Source organism: Pelodiscus sinensis, chromosome 3, assembly GCF_049634645.1.
Source record: "Pelodiscus sinensis isolate JC-2024 chromosome 3, ASM4963464v1, whole genome shotgun sequence".
Taxonomy (NCBI): Eukaryota; Metazoa; Chordata; order Testudines; family Trionychidae; genus Pelodiscus; species Pelodiscus sinensis.
The window spans coordinates 45210796-45232885 of record NC_134713.1 but is presented as its reverse complement, the minus strand read 5'-3'; the positions used below and the strand labels follow the sequence as shown (position 1 = coordinate 45232885).

Sequence of the window (22090 nt, the reverse complement as noted above, 5' to 3'; positions counted from 1 at the left end):
TTAATACTCTTAAACTAAACTTAGACTCACTCATTCATTCATCTTTAATTATTCTTCATGTGAAGTATGAAGTGAATACTTATTCCCACCCATTCTTAGATAGCCCAGTCTCTTGCCAGTGTTGTGGCTTGCTCTATATTAGGCCAGGCCAGGGAAGGTCTGAAATCATGACATTCTTCCAGCATGTGCTAGGCCCTCTGCAAGATCTCCATCCAGCTTTTGTTGGGTTCAATGCATAAAACAGGTGGGATGGTATGCACTCCAACATACAGAACAGATGTCTAAGTCACCCATGCTGGTGTAGAGTAATTAGAGTAGATATTGAAGGCTGGTTACCCTTAACATCTGTAACATGATAAAATCACCATATGTGTTCAACAGATTGTTGCTGTTTCATGGATCTGGGATAGGTGCATTACTATGGTAGCTTTGGTTTAGGAGCCATTCCTGTAACACTGATGATTAAATATGGATTATCTGTTTGGAACATACCCTGAAAACCATTGGTGCTCCTACTCCCTTGTCATGTGTCTTGAACCAATACAACATTTCATGACAGGACTCTGCAAGACCCATTAGCATTAGTAGTTAGTTATTCAAGGCTATAATTATGATCAGAGCCCATGGTGAGAGTAGTGGCCATATTGGCCTTGGTGAATGTTCCTTGGCCCTGTCAAGCCCTCCTAAGGTGTTCTCCCATCTCCAAGTGTATTGTGATGACAAAACTTTCTCTCTACACATGACAACATCACCTTCATTACTGCTTATACACCAGTTAACCATACCAATGAGGAAGACACAGAACAACACGCATTAATCGTGTATAAATTCCTGGAGGATAAATCCAACAATGGCTAGGGCCAGGGAGGACAGGGATGATGTCCTTAGTCTCTTTCAGAAGCTGTAAATGGGTGACAGGAGATATTCTGTTCATTCCCTCTGGAGCATCTAGCATTGACAACTGTTGGAAGACAGGATACTGAGCTCGATGGAGCTTTGGTCTGACCCAGTATGGCCATTCTTATATTCTTATGTTCTTATGTTCATCAGCAGAGTAGCCATTCATGACATTATTATTATGTAATCTAATGCCAATGTCAATGCCACAATGAGTGTTGATGTTCGAACAGCGTGGTTGGAAAGTATTGCATATTTTTATGGATGTAACCACAAACAATAATGGTGGTCAACTTCTCAAGCTTTGTATTGCAACCAGACTCCATGTTTCTGATGTGGATTTGCAGTGGAAGAATGCACATGCATCGATCTGATATGAGAGTGCCGGGAGAGCACCAGAAAATGATAGCATATTACAAACCTGATGTAGATATTGATGCTGTCATGGAGATACAAAGTGCATCCTCTAAGCCAAAGTATGTCCATGCTGCTTACATGATCAAGCATGGCAGCAGTTCCATTTTGGAATGGCTGACCCATATTATCAATAAAGAGTTGACGAGAAACTAAAACAATACAGCCATCAAATCAAGGTCAAAGCAACAAGTTAGTCTACAGGCTGAATTGAAATTACCAAATTAATTAAAAGATCAGATTAATACAAAAAGCAAACAACCCTTATAAATGTTAAAAAGGGATCTAAGGATGTGCCAATCAAAAGCTTCCAATTTAAATTAAGTTCTTGAGTTTTGGCTAAGCCTTTACTTCCCCTCTTCCAGCAAAGATATTATAATGCAGGCCATAATAGAATGCTCTAATATGCAGAAGTTGCATAACTCTTAGGATTAACGAGGAGTAACAGTTAATTCGAACTAAGGGGTTTATCTCGGAATCCCGCTTCTCTGCCACATATAGATGCGGGTAGTTACTTCGGGCTAGTCAGTTTCCAAAATGGCGACTGGCCAGGATTATGCTAATCAAGCGCGGGATATTTAAATCCTGCACTTCATTAGCAACTTCGGTTGCCCTCATTAGCCTCCCTAGTTCAAAATGGGGGCTAGTGTAGACGTACCCTTATTTAGCTGTTTAGACCTTCACACAAATCAAATGTGAGGTCTATTTTGGAGCCATGCAACTTAATTCAGTCCGGTTCAGATTAAGTAATCTTTAGCTAGCATTTACTAGGGAAAGGCCTAGTTACCCCAGAAACTTAAAAAACAAAATCAGTGTTTACATACAACAGAGATTGTAAGTTTGTGCCCTCCTCCCCAAAATATCAAAAACTCAGAACTTATGGTCAGTTTTAAGGAAGGTGACACAGGTTTACATAGGCAAAAAGGTCTTGAGATGACATTTTGTGATGATAAAAAATAACTGCTTGAAAAGATTTAGCTACAGCCAAACCCTCAATATGCATCTGTCAGGATAATTAAAAATAAATGTGAACATCTTATGATCAGACATCAACATTCTTTTTTACAAACAGGACAGTTTAGCATTTTTTTTAATTTAGGAAATAGGCCATAAGTCAAAAAGCTTATCTTTGAACATTTTCATCTTGACAGAGAAAAATTGCTTTAAAACATCCTAAAATGAGAACCCACTTAAGAAGCAAAAATAATGAAACCTTTATGAAAGTCAGTATTCCCAGTCTTCTCTCACAAGTAGGACCACTGAGGTTAACACCGGAGGATTGAAAATTAAGCCCATTGTGATTTGGAAGCCCTGTGGTTAAAATACTGTGCAGTATTAAAAATTTAGTAGTTATAGGTAAAAAATTGTTAAATTAATTATATCTGTTTTAGAAAATATATTACATTCTGCTTTCAGGTAGGTGTATGTACTTAAGAAAATTACACTTCATATTGCTTGAAGAGTAATGAAAGCTAATCACAGATAATAGTGCCTTGTTTCCAATTAAAAATACCAAGAAAACCTGTAGTTACTAGTAACCATAGTTACTAAATTATGGGATGTCAGAGAACTCTAAAATTAAATAACCAAATTTTGTTTATACTGAATTCATGTGCTTAATTATTTACTGTGATCTGCTACCAATGAACATAAAATGATCACATTATACTTATATATAGTGTAGTAATGTATTTGTAAAGCCATAAGAATATAAATCTAGTTTTTACAGTCCAGATTTTCTCAATATTATTTAGGTAATTATTATCCCTAGGTAATGTGGAATGGGGAGGGGAAGAGCACAGGAGTCCCAGGCTGAGGAGGGGGTGTAACGTGGGTCAGTAACATCCCCATCCCCTTAACTGGTGTGCCCTTCTCCTCCTGTACCAGTAAGAACTTTTATTTACTTGTACCACTGAATCTGATCAATTATGATAATTATAAAATTATATATTTGGATGCAACATACATTTGTCATATGTACGGAACCCTTTTCAGACAATTCCGTGGAGTTAATTGACAAAACTGATCAAGTGCACTCACAAATTTTAGGGTCTTTAGTTAATTCAGAAAAATATAATTGACATAAAATTCAATATACCTAAGTATAAGAATAAGATAAACACAGTGATGTTGTTTCCGGTGCTGTTTATAATTTGTCTTACATTACATACAATCTTAGGGAAACCGTTATAAACAAAGAGAGAAGAAAAAGTAGGTGGGGCACATCAAAAGACTGATCTCAGGGCAGGCAATTCACTGTTCTAGAACTGGACAGACCTGAGAAAGCAAGAAAATATCCAACTTATGTATTAGTACACATAGACAGAGGTCACACTAGTTCATCTTTTCCCACATGCATCAGCAATAACAGCCCATGTTACTACATATGGGTTCTTCTAGCTAACTATATTTATACTTCCAATCAATGTGGTATAACTGCCTGTTAAAAGTTTCAAAAAGTCCCAATTTTTTTTATATAAAATATTAAAAGCTTGTGGGTGTACCAGTTTGTGTTCAGTTGCCTGCTGGCAAAAAAAATAGTTAAATTGGGATAATCATCTTAGTCCTACTTTTGTTCAGTTATGCTAACCACAAGCAACTTCTTATAAGTCTCATGTTACTAACCTTATTATTAGTGTTTTCCTACTAATTGTTTCAGCTTCAGTAACTTCAGATATTATTCCTATAAGCATGCTTAGCAAATGAATTGTATTTGATCTAAAACTATAAACCCTCCAAGATCAAGTCAGGGGAAGGTAAAGGAGAAGGAAAAGCAGTGGTGAAAAGGAATGGGGTTTGGTGGATGGGTTCAGACATGGGTTCAGACATGCCACTCCGGGATGCTGGGTCTTCTGGGTCAGATTGTGAATGTGCTCTGGCCCGGAGATGACCTAAAGTCTGGGAGTTTGAAACCATCATAAGTGAAGCTAAAACTTACGGTACCTTTTGGGTACAGTCTATTAAAAATGCAATTGTATGTGGTGTTGCTGTATTGTATGTATATCTCTCTTAAGAATGGAGATGATAATAAATTTCCTTAGTTATCAGTCTTTGAAACCCCCTGGGGAGACATTCATATGCTAGTTCAAACTGGACTCTTCAGAGGCCAGAGGATAAACATATTTTTGATTAAAAATTCCAATTATAGTCTAATCGAGGCCCCTTTCTGATCTTGTAAAATGAACAGGAACAGGGGTGACACATGGAGTGGGGGTCACAAAGGGTCATGTGGCCCACCCAACACTATGGAGAGACAGCAGAGCAGGCTGGGACAGAATCACTCATCTTTCCCCCAACTCTGCTGGTACATGAAGGGTAGCCCAACCCTGCAACCTGCAGAAGGCACCCTGATAGTCTCTCAGGCCACATAGCTTGTGGGAAGAGATTGGGGGAATAAGAGTGGGGGGTGGAGAGGGAGAGGAGTGGGGAAGGAGAAGAGCACAGTTGTGGGCTTGGCAGAAGGGGTGGAATGGGGGTGGGATGAAAAGAGGCAGATCCTGGGGTGAACTAGGGAGGGGAAAAGTCAATGCCTTCTGCCAGGCTGGAATGGCATGGGGAGAAGTCACCACCAGAGATGGGAGAGGTCATGTGGCTGGTGCCCCCTTTGTGTCCCTTCCCAGCAGTCACCACTGATCAGCACCCATGGTCGATGGAGGGAAGGACTGAAAGGACATGGCCTACTGAGGGCCCATAACAAGACTGTGTGCTTATTCTGAGCTGAAGCTCTGAGGAACTTATAACCACAAGGAAACCTTAGTGTGAGATATTACAAGACTGCACTTTGTTCTTGTGAGTTTATATCCCTAACCTTCTGCCACAACTTTGAAAAATGATTTGTATGTTTACACATTTTGGAACAATTTTATTTTGATATTAGTAGATAATAAATAAGAGTAAGACATATAGCATGTCCTATATAGCATATATCTTTTGACTGTGTTCCATAGCTGCAATAAGCCGCTAAGTTATGTTTGCATATAAAAGTAATAACAATTTAACTTTGGTTTACTATCTAAGCTTTTGTGTTGATTTCTTCTAATTATAGTAACATTTCTTGCTGTCTGAATCTGTTGCAGTGTGCCTGAATATTATGATTATGGTCATGGAACAAGTGAAGACGCTTATGACAGCTATGGTAAGGCCTATTCTATCTTTAGTAAAAGTGTGAAATCAAAAAACCAATCAGTCACTGACAACTCCAAAATTACTTCTACCTTCTTTTAGCTCTGCTTTTACAGAAGCCCAGACTAAATTGATCTGTGTAATTCTAGGGTGAGATTTGACTTATGGAACTAGGACCAGAAAATTGGACAGATCAATTTTGATCAAAATTTCAAAGGCAATTAATCACAGTCATAGATCATTTTTAACAGCAACAGTGAGCATGCTGATTAGCGCCTGAATATATTTCACAGTGTCAGTTGTCAGTCTTATTGATGCGTCAACAAACTCTTTCTCTCCTGTTGCCATATCCATTACCCCAAGCAATAAATATAACCTGGTCTAAAAGGTGTTTTTTATTATTCTTTGAATGATAGTGCCAATACCTGCAATTAAAATACAGAGTTCAAAAATACTTTTCTGCAAAATGGCATGTGATTTTAATGTTCTATGGGTCAGATCTTGCTCCAAATTTCTCAGTCACAGAATGCCTGCACATGCTGGACCTGGTTCTACTGCATCAGGAAAGAGGATATGGGGAGAAAGGACAGCTTTGCTCCAGAAGGGTTCCTTGTTCCCCATTGTACCTGATAAGTTGGTGGTAGTTCTGATTATGACTGTTGATTAATCACAAAAAAAATCGCAATTAAAAAAATTAATTGTGATTAATCTCACTGTTAAACAATAGAATACCAACTGAAATGTATTAAGTATTTTTGGATGTTTCTCTACATGATTTTTATTACAACACAGAATGCTAAGTGTACAGTGCTCACTTTATATTATAATTTGTATTACAAATATTTGCACTGTAAAATGTAAAAAAAAATGTATTTTTTCAGTTCACCTCATCGATATACTGTAGTGCAATCTTCTCATAAAAGCATAACTTACAAATGTAAATTTTTTTGTTAATAACTGCACTCAAAACCAGTATATCAGAGCATACTAATCCACTTAGTCCTACTTCTTATTCTGTCAGTAAGTAAGACAAACAAAATTGGTTACAATTTGCAGGAGATAATATTGGCCACTTCTTGGCTACAATGACCCCTGAAACTTAGACCAAGATTTCACATGGCACTTTTGTAGCTGGTATTGCAAGGTACTCGCATGCCAGACATACTTAAACATTTGTAGGACCCTTCATGCTTCAGCCAGCATTCCAGAGGACATGCTTCCGTTAATTAATTTATTAAATAAATGTTTAAATAAACAGTGTCCTATTATTGTTAAACAGTGTAAGTAATTGTGATTAATTATTTTAATCAATTGACTGCCCTCCTTTTCATAGATCCAAAAATAAATATTTAGAGCAGAGAGATGGAGGAGGGGGACAGCTGCAGCCCTTCTCAGACTGCAGTAGTAGTACTGCTACATCTTTGATGTACCATGGTCACCTAGAAGAAGGGTTCATTCCACACTGTGCACTGCACTCTACTCTTCATGGCTCATTTACTTGAGCTGTGTTCCTGGTCCAGAATCAGACATTAAAATATAACTTTAGATGGTGCATTGAAATCCATTCCTTCTATTTCTGTTGTAGTAGGTTTTTTACACTTTTTTGGAAAATATGAGCCTGATGTCAGGGGGTTTATATCAGTATTGTTGCAATTAAGACAATAGAACTATAGTGATTCATACCAGGCAAGGGTGTGGCCCAACATGCTCAATGTATAACGTTTGCTGTATTATTATTATTAATTAACTATCATAATGTGTACAGTATTTTCCAAAACACACAGCAAGACAAGAGCCATTGGGAATGATGCTGCTAATGAAAGCTCCAAGCACATTGAAATTCTATTCATGCAGCTGTGAAGCAAGTTTTAGGGCAATGCAAAGTTGCAGTTTCCTTTGTGTTTGTACTAAAATCATGGTTTCTTAAGGGACATTGTCAGAATAATTGCTTTGAATAATCTGAAATAAAATTATTTTTGCATATCATCAGTATTTGTGATACAAGTATTTTATACAATGTGCAGTCAAGCACATTTTCAGTGCTAAACAAGTAATAATAATAATAGTGTATTCATATATATGTGTGTGCTTCAGTTAGCTTTGGATTTGTTTCTTTTGTGTATTTATTTGCTCTTACCATCTTGAGCAAGATGAATATAATCTCTTCCAAAAACACTGCTAAAGCCGTGGTGCCCTAACTGCGGGGAGGCGGGCATGGAGGTATGTCCAGGAGGGTGCAGCTAGGCTAGTCCCCGAGGGGGAACTGGGAGGAAGTTCCCTCCAACCTCACCGTGCCCCCAGCCCACCCCTGCCAGCTGTGACTCTACTCCCAGCTCCTCCATCCTCCCCAGTTTTGCCTCCAAATCTGCATTCAGCCCAAACTCTTCTGTTGGGCTAACTGTGCTTTAATGGAGAGGAACAATGGACAGATTCCATTACTAGTAAGGGGTGGGCACAACAAGAAGCATTTGGGTACCACTGAGCTAAAAGGTTGAGTAACTCAAAGAAGTATCATGTGAGCCCAGGATGGAGAGGCAGCTACTTCTGAGTTCTTAACCAGCTCTTAACACTGACTCTCTGCAGACTTGGGCAAGTGACTTACAACACTCTATGGCCATTCCCTCATCTGTAAAATGAGGGTGATAGTACTTGCTTTCCTATCCAGGGCATCAAAATGGATAATTAGATAAGGTTTGATATGCTGGTATAAATTAATGGCTTAAACCACAAAATACTGAGTGTTTTCACCTCCCACGCATTACCCAGCTGGAGGTGCTCAGCATTTGAGGAATGGATCCTAGATTTGGGAGCATAAACCAAGGAGACGGTGTCTTTTTACCTTTATACAGGTGTTTATTTTTGATAATGAACTTCATGCAAGTGAATTAATTTATGAATAAATGTTGTTTCCATGTGTACCCCTTGCTTTCCATAACTGCATAATTTTACATTATCCCCTCTACTACTCTTGCCCCTCAGGAAGGTGTCTGGCAAAACTATGAAGTTAATGCCTTGTTCTGTTATAATCATAGTACTGTAAAATATATGGCTTAAAATGGAGAAGAATAACCAGAATAACTATACCAAAGACTGTCATGATGCACTGGGAAAAGTTCTGCAACCTGTGCTCCTCCTTTCTTTCCCTTTGTGATTCTTGTTATTTTGTCCTAGGTTAAAGGGTAGCTTTAAAAATAAAAGCACTGAAACATGCTATGGAGGTACATCCTGTGCCTTTGAACCTTACTGATTATGTCTGAACTGCATAAACACTGATTTATAGCCCAGAGTTCTCTCTCTCAAGGTGGACTCATTAGAAAATTTGGGCTGTGTTCTCTGGGGATAGTTTCGTTAGCTGTTTGACAGTCCTGGATAGGAATCTGAAAAGTCAGTGCCCAGGACATTATGGCTGTGTCTAGACTGCAGGGGGTTTTTTTTGAAAAAAGTAGCCTTGAATGATTTAGAAAAAATGAATGATTTAGAAAAAACAGATTCAAAATTTCTGTTGTGTCTCATAATATTAGATAGTTTCCTTGATTTCCTACAGATTTCCCTCAAATCCTTTCATTCCCGGCATCACTTTAGCTGTCGCCAATGCAAATATACCGTCCACATGAGATTTGTAATTTCTTGTAAGGTTATGATTTTTAAACTCTATGAAATGTAAGAGCATTTTCAATTCAGATATAATGTCTACTCCAGGATGATATTAAAGTTAGTGTCATTTTGTCAAAGTCCTGTTTTAATTAAGTTATAATTCTTTGGAAAGTTCTGTGTTTCAACCTGTCATATCCTTTGTATTTAATGTATATCTCAAACCACTTGCACTTACATGTATTGTGCTAGTACAGCATAAATATATGTATCGCAAGAAAAGAGAATACTTTTAATTTATCTAAGGTCTTTCTATTTCTCCTATTATTCCTGAATTATACATTGCTTTTATATGACTGTGTAAAAATAAGTTAATCATGCCAACCATTCTTATCATATGTAGTATTTCACATCATGTAATTTAATGCTGGAATTGTACAATTTGAGAAACTAAGAAAAATGCCTCCATAATAGGGTGGTATATATAATGATAACACCTCTACATTATTTCAGGCATGAAAACAGTATCATTGAACATATCACATTGCATCAGCTCACATTAATAGAAAGCTCATTTCTTCTGGAAATAAGGTGTAGGGGAAACCACACCCAGACTGTTGCGACCATACTTATCTCAAAATAACACAGCTAATGTTGTAGCCTATCATTTCCTATAGGACAATTATGATTACTGACATTAAAATACGGTAACAACATGCTACAACATATTTTAGATTAGTTTACCAGATGTGTCATATTGTTAATGACAGATTTCCCGCTATTTATACAGGTCTGAAATCTTTACAAGTTCTAGATGACAGTCAAACTTAATTTTATGTTTTAATGAACCATTCTTATGTAACATCTGTAAAAAAAAAAAAGTTTTAACACAACAAAGGAAGTTACTTATGAATAAAAACTGGAGTTTCAATGCATATAACATCACCCAAATCCAGCCTTTTCTCAGTATTTGCAGTGAATACTTTATTCACTTTTTTTATTCCTGTTTGCAACTGATCCACAGACAAAACCTTTGATGTTTAAAAAAATATTTCCTGTTCTGAGTTCTTTAACTACAATTGCCAAAATGGTAATGAATAATTTTTCCTACTGTGAAGTACACCACAAGCTGTGATAGGCATGTCTAGGAATCTTGGATCTTGAAAGATTTGTTGTGCAAGTGTCCATCATTGCAGAATTGGAGATAAGTCTGCAAGGTTTTATTCTGTTGTTCTGGCAAGGTCTGGGGCCATTTTGAGTTGGTGTTTCCTGGTCTGTGAGGCTCTTGATTCTGATGATAAAATGGAAGATTGGGGGGTTGTTGGAAGGCAAAGAAGAGGGGGTTCAGGAAAGATTTCTTTCAGGATGAGATGCCAATTGAGTATAGTGAAGTACAATCCCAGTAAATCAGTTAACTGGTTAAACGTTAGGCTAACCTAATGTTTAATAGGGCTAAACTAACATTTAATTGGTTAACTGGCTGAGCAAGCTTAGGGTAGAGGACTACTCCAGGTTGGCTGGAGCAGCCCCCGTGTGGGGCTGGCTGCCAGTTCCCAGGCCCCACCAGCTCCCAGCATCCAGCCCCTACAGGAGCAGTTCTTGTCCATGGTGGCTCAGGCTCCCCAACGATAGAGGCTCCTCCAGACACCAGGAGCAACCCCTGCCTGTGGGGTACCTTGACCCGCAGCAGACAGAGACCGTCTCAGACGAGAGCAGCACCCGTCCTCAGCAGGCCGGACTCCCCGGGGACAGAGGTGCCCCTGGCAAGCAGGGAGTTGCTCCAGAGCCAACTGGTTACCAATTAGCCAGTTAAACTTTTATGTCCCTAATCGAGAATGTTTTTTAGTTATTTCATAATATTCCATTTGGGTTCAAATGTGGGATGGAAGGGAATATCTAAGGGTATGCAGTCGAGTTTTATTTCTGTATTGAGATAGGTTCTCCCAGAGCATTTGGATGGAATTCTGTGTAAACTCAAAAGCTTGTATTTCTCAACAACAATAATTGTTCCAATAAAAGATATTACCTCACCCACTAAGTCATTCAACTATCCTGGGACCAACACGGCTACAATACAGCATACAATCAAATTAAACCAATATCTTAATTACTATCATATACTTTTTAACTGTCTAAACACCAGAGTTTAATTTTATCTCTTCCAGACCTCCTGTTCTACAGTAATTGACCATGGAAGGATAAATCAGTACCCAAAACTGAGCAAGCAATATTGAGAAGATAAAAAAAAAAAAAAAAGCCAGCTCAGGTCTCCATTATTGCTGGTAATTAGCAATGAATAGAAGTGTAATTTTAATTAGAAAATTGCATCTTCATATGCAAATTAGGTGCAGTTAATACTTGTTCCTTTTATTGTAATACAGTTTTAATGCGTCTTAAAACAATCTGTCTGAATCACTTATATTTGATTACCTTTAGCGTTTGTGAAAAGGTTAGCCATGATTCTGGAAAATTCCATGACAAAATTTTGAAATGCTCTATTAAAAGTAAATAAGAACTTCTCCTATATGTATAATAAAAAGAGACTCGCAACAGCAAATATCTAATACCCTGAACTTTCTGGTCCTGGCCACTGCTGGAAGCAGGATGCTGGACTTGAAGGACCACGCATCTGATTCTTTGTGGCAAGTTCTATGCTCCTATGTTTCCTTTGGTACTGAATTGAAAATTAAAAGCAATAATTTTATTTAAATACTTTTCTCTTTGCTATGGGAGTATATACTTTGTCCGAGATCCTCAAAGATACTCAAGCATGTAGATAAATTTGAGGATTGCGCTATAGCAGCTAATAATGGGACATGATTCATAAAATCCTAAGGATTAATATAAAGAAACTAAGGCTTCTTTTCAAGTAGACCATTCAACAAAACAAAAATCAAATTTCTGAATAAAAGTCAGGAAATGAAACAATAGGTCTAAAATATACCTATACTACCTAGTATACTAAGAGCTAACCACAAAATTATCCCTAACCATTTGTCTGAGCTGATAATAAATAAAAACAATGCAGCTAATAGATACAGGAAGCTTATTCAAAAACCAATGAACACAATGGATAAATGTAAATTGTCATTATTAGTGCCAAAATATTAATACTTAATTGTCAAATGATCACAAACCAAGGATGCTGGCAGCTGGTGATATTGACAGTTAATAGACTGGGCAACTACTGGCTGAGGCCAGAGACACAGACAGTGCAAGAAATAATGGACTCACTTGTACTCGGGCAGTTGCTGCAAGCCCTTTCAGAGAATATCCACATGTGGGTCATGCGCCACCAGCCTGACACAGTCTGACACCAAGGCAGAGGTTCCCTGGAGAGAAGGCCGACCCTACAGGGACATGGAAATGGAGGAAGCTGTAAGAGTCCCTTTCTGGAAAGGCCCAGAAAAGAAGGAAACTCCCTGAAGAGCACCTGTAGGGGCTGGCATAATGATCTGCTGACAATGCAGGAGGGCAGAGCATAGGAAGCAGGACTGCCTGGACAATATGGATTGTGGGTACTCTGGGTTCTGTGAGTTGACTCAGGTGGAAGTACCTGGTAAGAGGAAGAGTGTGCCCACTGTCCTGATGCAGGTGGGAAGAAAGACCTGGGAAGGGTTAATGGACTCTGCATCATCCCACTCGCTAGTGTGGAAGGAACTGGTGAGGCCACCCTGGATGGTCCCTGAAGCATAGATGATTCTAGAATGCATCTATGGGGACAAGAGGTCCTACCTAGTAGCACAGGTGCTGCTGGCAGTGAGGGGCAGATTCCAGTGGAAGTGGGTGGGGGTAGTGGACCAGCTACTGTACCCTGTGGTGGTAGGTCAGGACTTGGACCAGCCTGCCACAGAGAGTGAGAGCAGAGCCTAGGGTAAAGGCAAGAGATTTCCCCAGAGGGAGACAGAAGTGTAGACATTGTGCTATGGATGTGGGGAACTAGGGCACATAGCAGGGCAGTGTCCTAACCCCATGGAGACAGGTGGAATCTGTGCCTGGGGGTAATGGGTAGCCTTAGCCCTTCCCAAGAAGAGGAGGTGCAATTGGATCACTCCCCAGAAAAGGAGACATCAACCGTACTTGGGGAGATGAGGGAAACTGAGGCACAGATGGTAGTGGGGTGGGACCCTCACTCCCCAACGCAGGTGGAAGTGGTATCTGAGGAAAGGTCCCAACGGGGTGCATTTAGAGTGCAGACCTATGGAAAAAGCCTGAATTTTATGGGCCAGGCCCACTGTAATTTTTGTGGGGAGGAAATGAAGGAGCCTCCCAAGAAAGCCCCAAGGGAGTGCTTGGGCACAAGTGGGGATTCATCCCAAAGGGACCTCCTTATCAAGGACCAGAGTGGCCCAGGGAGGTGGAACTCCAGAGCAGGGTCCCCATGGATCACCCAGCCAAGAGACAGGGGCAGCTCCTCAAGGAAAAGGGGGTAAGCCACTCCCACGGTTAGAGAGTTGTAAGGACTGGCAGGCTGCCCTGTGCACTCAGCTGTAGAAGGCACTGAGGTGTCAGGGTAGGGGCCCGAGAGGGGCCGGGCAGGCCCGAATCTGGCAGTTCGTAACAGGGGAGGTATGTGACAGACTGCTGGCTAAGCCAGAGCTCTGCCACTACAGCAAGGCTGAAAAGACCAATTGGAGACAGCTGAGCAAGCCCAAGCCAGCAGGGCTAATGGAAGCAGCTGTGGGCCTCATTAGCCAGAGGGCTATATAAGGCAGCCAGAGGGGGATGTGAAGGGAGTGGAGCAAAGGGAGCAGCAAGGAGCTGGAGTGCGCATCCAAACCAGGAGGAGAGGCTGGCTGAGTTAGTTGCTAGAAAACCAAACTCTGCAAATAGAAAGTGGTGGGGAATTGGCACTGACGATAAAAGACACGGATGACTGCAGAAGGGTCTCCGGCTGATTTGTGGACAAAGAAGGTGTTCCAGGGCGAATGGCCTGAGCGAGGACCTTGCCACAACATTTATCTGTGATATTCTTCCCCCCCAATATTCTTTGAAAATCAAAACCTACAGGAGTAGAATCCCCCCCTTGATCAATCTTTTACAATCTGTTGGACCAAGGCTCTTATCTGTTAAATCTTGAGGTTTCCCAGATGGAAAAGATGCTGTAGTTTAGCAACAAGCTTCCCTTATCAGGAAATATTTCCTGGAAGTGTCCTGTTCTTGGGCTCTCAGTCTAATCCCAGCTCTTCACCTGTTCAGGAAATAGGGATACATTCCAGGCAAAGTCATCTGAAAAGTAGAGCTTATTACTCTGCTGTGCAGACCAATTCTCCTTTAGCACCCCCTCCCAACACACACCCACACCCATGTGGGGAACCTAGTTCAACAAATCTGACCAGGTCCATGAGACTAGGATTTACACTTCTGTAGCTTAACTTGTCTCAAGAAGTTTGGATCAGCGATATGAAAGGAAAGGCATTAAGGGACAGGGGGGTAACCATCATTATAGCTAGGAAACTAAGGAAGCAGATGGGCTGTGTCTACACTGGCATGAATTTCCGGAACTGCTTAAAACGGAGTACTATTCCGTTTTCAGTTTTTCCGGAAAAGGAGCGTCTACATTGGCAGGCTGCTTTTCCTGAAAAACCCTTTTTCCGGAAAAGTGTCTGTGGCCAATGTAGACGTGCTTTTCCGGAAAAGAGCCCCGATTGCCATTTTCGCGATCGGGGCTTTTTTCCGGAAAAGACTACTGGGCTGTCTACACTGGCCCTTTTCCGGAACAGTGTTCCGGAATAAGGACTTATGCCCAAGCGGGAGCAGAATAGTTTTTCTGGAATAGCGGCTGATTTTGTACAGTTGAGCGTCGTTGCTTTTCCGGAAATTCAAGGCCCAGTGTAGACAGCTCGCAGCTTATTCCGGAAAAGCGGCTGATTTTCTGGAATAAGTGGCCCAGTGTAGACACAGCCATGGAGAAGAAGAGTTAGTATGTTTGGGAGAAGGGAATGGCACAGGATATAGAAAGAACAGCAGCAAAACGTGGAAGCATTTTGGTAATCTTGTGTCTGTCAGTTTCAGTTACTTTGCAATATGTAATATAAGTTATAGTCTAGAGAGCAAAAGATTCTTTTTTGAGAGGTAGCCATGCTAGTCTGTTTCAGGGAAAACAAAGAGTCCTGTGGCACCTTAAAGACTAACATATTTATTTGGTACAAGCTTTGGTTGGCTGGAGCTGACTTCATACATCTGACAAAATGGGTTCCAGCCTACAAAATTTTATGCCAAATAAATGTGTTAGTCTTTAAGTGCCATGAGATTCTTTGGGGTTTTTCTTGTTTGCTTTTTGTTTTAAGAAACATTATATTTAAAAAATTATGGATTTTAAATATTTTTAAACGGGCAGATTCTTCCTCTATACTGCATGAAACATATACCATAAATTCAGTTATAATCTCTTTTGTACGGGTATTAAAGTTGGAAAATTTACTGCAGAGTAGCAAATGAAAATTCTGTAAATCTCTATGCAATCTTAACTGTAGAGTTACAACTGACATCTCCATCTTAATCACAAGAGAAAAGTGATACATTTGGAAAGTAATAATAGCTTGCTACACAAGTTCTCTCTGGTTTAGGTAGTTTGTTGATGTGCAAACCTCAATAATTTTAGAGCACACAGGTATAGTGGTAACATGAACATTCAGAAGTTTAGATACAACTCCAGTTTATCTGTACTGTAGAAAGATTTCACTTTCACTCTTCTATCCCTCTCCTTCATTGCAATATCTCTGACTAGCTCTTTCTCTTCCAGAGCCTCTGCTCTGTAAATTTTCTATTCACTCCCTCCAATATATACTTCCACACTGTCCTTCAATAGCATCTTATCTCCTTGTGATCCTCAAAACATATCCCCAAGTGTTCTATGGCTCTTTGCTCACATTCCTTTTTCAGACTCTTTACCTTTGAGATTCTGTTGTGAAGATCATATTAGCCTCTCTCTGAATGCCATTTGGTCTTCTAGTCAAATTAGTTCCTCATTCTGGAATATACTATATACCAGAACACATGTAAAAGGACTAGGATCAAACCCCTAGGCTATGTCTAGACTACAGGCTTCTTTCAGACTAAGCTTTTCCGGAAGAGATCTTCCAAAAAACTTCTTCTGAAACAGAGCATCCACATTGCCAAAGTGCATCAAAAAGTGATCTGCTTTCTTGTAGTATCTATTCAGTGTGGACATTATCTTGCATTTAAGTTGTGATTACTATGGATGGGTTAGCCACCAGGGCACCTGTGCTTGTTCCTCTTTCCTCTTCTTTCGAAAGAACTCCCTCTTCCCTGTCCACACACACCTTTTTCCAGAAGAGCTCTTTTGAGAAAAGGCTTTTTCCTCTGAGAAAGAGGTTTACCAATATCAGAAAACCCCCTCTGTTTTTTCAATTTTTTTTCAAAAGAATGCATTTGGAGTGTGGATGTAACTGGAGTTTTTTTGGAAAAATGGCCATTTTTCCAAAAAAACTCTGCAGAGTAGACATACCCTTAGATTCTAGTAAATCTGGATTCAAATCCAGATTTCATGTCCTGTAGTGTTTAACTAAAGCTCATGCTATTTCTGGGAAAGAGGCATTCATGAGCTCCCATAGAAAAGAAGATTTTAAAAAGAGAACCGATCAGGGATGCAGTTAGGTGAGTATGTGAAAGCTGTGGGAAAAATAAGTCACTTCAGCATTCTGCTTCTGTGCTCCCTATTTGATAACATATTGTTTTTAGCATTTTTCTGTATAAAAGTGAACCTAATAGTAACTAGGCAAAGCCATGTTTGCATTTTAATTACAGTAAAGAAAGAAATCACAAAAAGGGTCTCATTTTCAGTTGTGCTGTCATGCTATTATAAGAAGAAGAAATGACCTTCATGAATTAGAATGACCTATTCTGGAGGCTCAGATACAGCCTGCCCTGGCAAGACTGCAAAAGCATTTCCCCCATATGTAGCCACCCAGGCCAGGACCAGGCGCAAACACAATCCACATGTGAATCTAGAGGATGTAAGTACTGCTGCACTAGTGCCTGATTTATTCTCAATGAGATAAGAGGTCTGAGAGACCATGGCCATGATTATATCCAGCAGAGCTAGCTTGGCACATTGGCTGCCCCATCCAGAGGCACACCGTGCACTGGAGGGATGCTGAAGATAATGCTGGAAAAAATGCATAGCTTGTGGGGGTGCTTGGAGATTAACTTGATTGAGCACACTGTATTTTTTGAGGGACAATCTCTCCCTGAGCTTATCCAACACCAGGCTCCTATCAGTTACAGAATATGGCTATTGGTTTTCAGGCAGCTCTGCAGTACTGTGCACGGAATGATGTATTATCTTGTATATAAAACAACCGCTGATATGCAGCCCAACAAAATAAAATCTGTGCCAGTGGCTGGGTCTGTAATCCAAGTAGAATATTTTACCAGCATTATTCAGATATTTCTAGATACTAATCCCTGGATATATGCAGATTTTATCGTTTCTCACAGGCATTATTTTTATTTTTAATAATGAAATCCATAATTTAAATTGGAGGTTCCTTGTGGGACCTTGAAAATACCAACATAGCTTATTTTTGTTAACAGTCAGAAATACTCTGTTGCTTTAAAAATCACTTACTATCCAAAAGGAAAGTGGATGAGAATTACTCCAACACACAGAATTTCCCTATTGTATTTCCATCAGAGCAGCTTCACATGTCTCAAAACATAGATATAATGATAATGTGAGCCACCGTTAATACCGTCTCTTTATACAGATTTCAAAGATAAACTATACTACAAATAAAATGAAAACACTGAGGCTATGTCTAGAGAGCAAACTTCTTTTGGAAGAAGCTTTTCCAGAAGAGATCTCCAGAAAAGCTTATTTAGAAAGAAAGCATCCACACAGCAAAAGCGCAATGAAAAAGCGATGTGCTTTTTTGAAAGATAGAGTCACGTTGATGGGACACTATGGGCATGTCTAGACTACATCCCACATTCGAAAGAGGGATATAAATTAGACAGGTTGAAATTGCAAATGAAGCTGGGATTTGAATTTTTCATGCTTCATTTGCATAATGGCGGCCACGCGTTCTTTCAAAAAAGGGCTTTTCAAAAGTGAAAACACCATCTAGACATGATTTTCGAGAAAAAACCCTTTTTTGAAAGATCCTGTACTCCTCATTTTTTTCCAAAAGAACCACGCCTAGATGGCGGTTTCACTTTCAAAAAGACCTTTTTTGAAAGAACGCATGGCCACCATTATGCAAATGAAGCACAGGAAATTCAAATCCTGGCTTCATTTGCAATTTCGATCTGTCTAATTTACATCCCTCTTTCGAAAGAGGGCTGTAGTCTAGACATGCCCATACTCGCATTTAAGCTGTGATTACTATGGGCGAAGTGGCCACCAGGGCACCAGTGCTTTTTCCTCTTTCCTCTTCTTTTGAAAGAGCTCCCTCTTCTGCATCCACATATGCCTTTCAAGTGCTCCCTGAAACTTAGTGTAGATAGACTATAACTGATGTATTTTGTGTGGTCTTTGTATGAGACCTGCATTGTATGTTGTGTTTTTCATATAGACCGACCATGTTTGTTATTTTGCAACTGACCCACATGAAAGAACACTGCACACTTGCTTACTGACTAAATGGTGAGCTCCTCTTGTGAGTCCCCAGATTTTTTAGGAGCAGGCACTGAAATTAGATCACGAGTTTGATTCATTTGAGGCTGGGCTAATTCCCAGATATTATTTGAGTGTGTATGTTTCATATCCTTAGATTGGTGATCACATTCTATTTTACCGACAAAATATCTGATACCTATTGTCTTCCTTGATGGCAAACACAAAGCTATTGACTTGCTAGCCATTAAATGAAACAGTCACAGTGACCTACAATAAAGAAACCTCATTGTATTAACTCTGCTGCTGAAACACATTTAGTGCTCATGTAGGTGTGATATTAAAATGTATTCCGCATTTAGTACAACAGTTGGGGTGACATTGCAAGAGGAAATATTGTCTAGCAAAATGAGTTCAGAACCAGAAGTCAGGAATGAGTGAGTTTTAATGCTAGCTCTCCTTCTAATTCACTTTGTGATTTATAGCAAAGCTGTTTCCTATTCCCCACCTGTAAACTGAAGATAATGATGACGAAAATGCAAAGCTCGTGGTGTTGCTTGGTGGATTAATTTGATTGAGAGAAAAGGTGCTGCCCTTACTACAGTGAGCTTTACCTGTTGTCTCTGAAGGGCAGAAGAAAGGCATTTGGGTTGGAGTAAAGGAATGGGAGATAGAAAAAGAATCCTAGGTTGTGTCTACACTGCACTGTTATTTCAAAATAACTAGCGTTATTCCTAAATAACAATGCAAAGGTCTACACGGCAATTCTGTTATTTTGAAATAATATTGAAATAACAGGTGGCTTCTTCTAATTTCTGTAAACCTCATTCCATGAGGAATAACTCCTCTTCTGAAATACTGATTTCAAAATAAGGCATGTGTAGATGCTCCACTGCTGCTATTTCAAAATAGCACTGCACCAGCACCATTCTAAGTTATTCTTTGCCAGTGCCTCTTGGGGCTCTCAATCAAGATAGTATGACTACATTAGGGAAGGCCTGAATCGGACTAATTTTAAGGCTTCCTTGCAATGTAGTCGTGCTATTTCATAATGAATTATTTTGGAATAACTCTTTTGGAATAGCTTATTTTGAAATAAGCATGCAGTGTAGATGTACCCCTTGAATGAGATATGGAGTGGAAGGACACATATTCATAAAGAGGAGCCAAAACACTTAGGGTGATTCTTCCTCACTCAAAAATAAAATAAAATAAAATGACTGATACACAGCAAAACTGTAGTGGACTTGCCACCTAATGGGAATAGTGGAAGAATCTATCTTGTTTCCATCTTAAGGATACTACTATACTTAATGCTTTTCAGTGTGAGTAGTCCTTTTGGAATGGAAATTTAAAAAGGGTACTGCTTGGAGAAGGGAAAATGTAGGCTGCACATCAGGAAACCCATGCTGGTCTTCTCATGCAGGCATCTGCAAAATTATCTTCCAACACACAAGACACTGGTAAATGTATTTCATTTTTATGGGAATAGTGCAATCAGAGAGGAGTTCCTTTTCACCAGGTGCTGCACAACCATAAGGAAACGGACAGTCCTTATCTTACAATCTATAAGAGAACAGTTTTGCATTGGCAACACTAACCATTAAATGGTTTACCTGCTGCTCTCAAGTTCTAGATTTCCAGTTCCAGAGTTAAACTGAGAGGCTCGTGCTTTTATCCCCAAGGCAGTTGCTAACGTTGCTGCTGAAGTTCTAATGCTTGAGAAGGTTACTATGTAATATTTTGACATAACATGGATCAGTGAGTTAGTATAATGTCACCACGTAGGGCACGTCTGGACTACATTCCTCTTTTGAAAGAGGAATGTAAATGAAGCAAATTGAAAGTGCAAATGAAGCACGGATTTAAATATCCCATGCTTCATTTCCCTATTCGCATCCCAGCAGTTTTTTGAAACAGGGTTTTTCGAAAGTGAAAGTGCAGTCTAGATGGGGTTCTTATGAAAAAAAAACCCATTTTTGAAAGAACTCGTACTCCTTTTTCAGGAGTACGGGTTCTTTTGAAAAAAGGAGGTTTTTTTTTTTCCAAAAGAACCCCATCTAGACTGCGCTTTCACTTTCGAAAAACCCTTTTTTGAAAAAGCGCTCGGACGCAAATATGCAAATGAAGCATGGGATATTTAAATCCGTGCTTCATTTGCACTTTCAATTTGCTTCATTTACATTCCTCTTTCCAAAGAGGAATGTAGTCTAGACATAGCCCTACTGTCTGGCTCTTTCTAGAAGAAAGAAAGAACTAACCACTACTGGAGCTCAGGTGGTTTCCAAGATGAAGATCTGGGTTTCTAGTTTTAGATTCCTTGTGTCACTTGCATGGAAAGGTTGTCTGTAGCATCTGACTTCCTAGGGATGACCTGTAAGCCTCTGGGAGCATATTAAGAGCAGTTATGACTCTGGGTCTGCTACTTGGTATTGCTCTTGGCATTGCCAATAGGCTACAGCTAAGATGTGACCACCACATTTCATTATTTTGATCTAGAAAACAAGAAAAATGGACGTTGTTCATTTTAATGTTATATAGAGCCTACCTGAGCTCCTGCTCTATTTGTGGATAGAGATGAGTTTCCCCTTCATGTGAACTAGTGAAACATTGACCATGTTCCCTTGAGGAGGCAAAAGGCAGGAGAGTAACTCTTGGTTGCCATGAGAAGATATAACCTGGAATGGAGCACAGAGCTGTGGTCTGCAAATTAGGACTTTGTTCTTCTCCAAAAATCTCATGTGGGTACAAAAAGCAGGATAATGTGGCTCTAGAAACACTAATTGCCAGCAAAAATAAACTAGCCATCTGGGTGATACAATGTGATGTTTATACTTTCTGAACTCTGGCTTGAGGACTGTAGATTTCTCTTCTGTATGAGGGAGAGAGCCTAAGGTGAGGGAATGTTATGATTTTGTTTTTGTATTGCACACCTAGTGTGCCTGTTGTCATTTTATCATTTTTAGTTATATAAATAAATTGCTTCTCCTTTTTTTCATCTAAATCTTACATCTCCCCAAGGCTTCCCTAGAAAAGCACTCACACTTCAGCAAAGGGTAATTGAAGCCGCAGCACAGTTAGAGCAAACTACCATTTTCAAAGGGTATAATGAAATAAACTGTAGAGTCTGCACTTTTAAATTCAGTATATGGGAAACTATTCCCCTTAGGGTGTGAGAGACCTGAGGATTTAGGTTTATATCGTATTGTCTGCCGCTTCTGTAGCCCTCCAGGTGATAGCTTTCCACAGTAAACTTTGGTTTTGTGTAACCATAAAAACCTTGATAATCCACAAAAGAACATTCTGAATATTTCAGGTGGAGGAATGCATGGTAAATGGAATGCAACTCTAAGCCATTCCTTCTGAAAGAATAATATATTATGTGATATACTTTAGTGGTGTATTTTTCAAAAGCAAAAGCCATGTTTACATTGTATTTCTTTTTCATAAGAAGGCATCTTTTTTATCTTCACTTTTGTTCCTATA

General features: G+C 39.6%; 1 protein-coding gene across 2 annotated transcripts in view; it reads left to right on the top strand.

Moving 5' to 3' along the window:
* KHDRBS2 (KH RNA binding domain containing, signal transduction associated 2) overlaps positions 1-22090 on the top strand; it is a 602985-nt gene that overhangs the window by 572704 nt on the left and 8191 nt on the right. For both annotated transcript variants that reach the window (XR_012902558.1, XM_014575134.3), the window contains exon 8: positions 5388-5446. Coding sequence is in view for 1 of the 2 variants with exons in the window: in XM_014575134.3 (XP_014430620.1) it covers positions 5388-5446 (59 nt within the window). In the remaining variant the exon portion in view is untranslated. The remainder of the gene's footprint in view (positions 1-5387; positions 5447-22090) is intronic.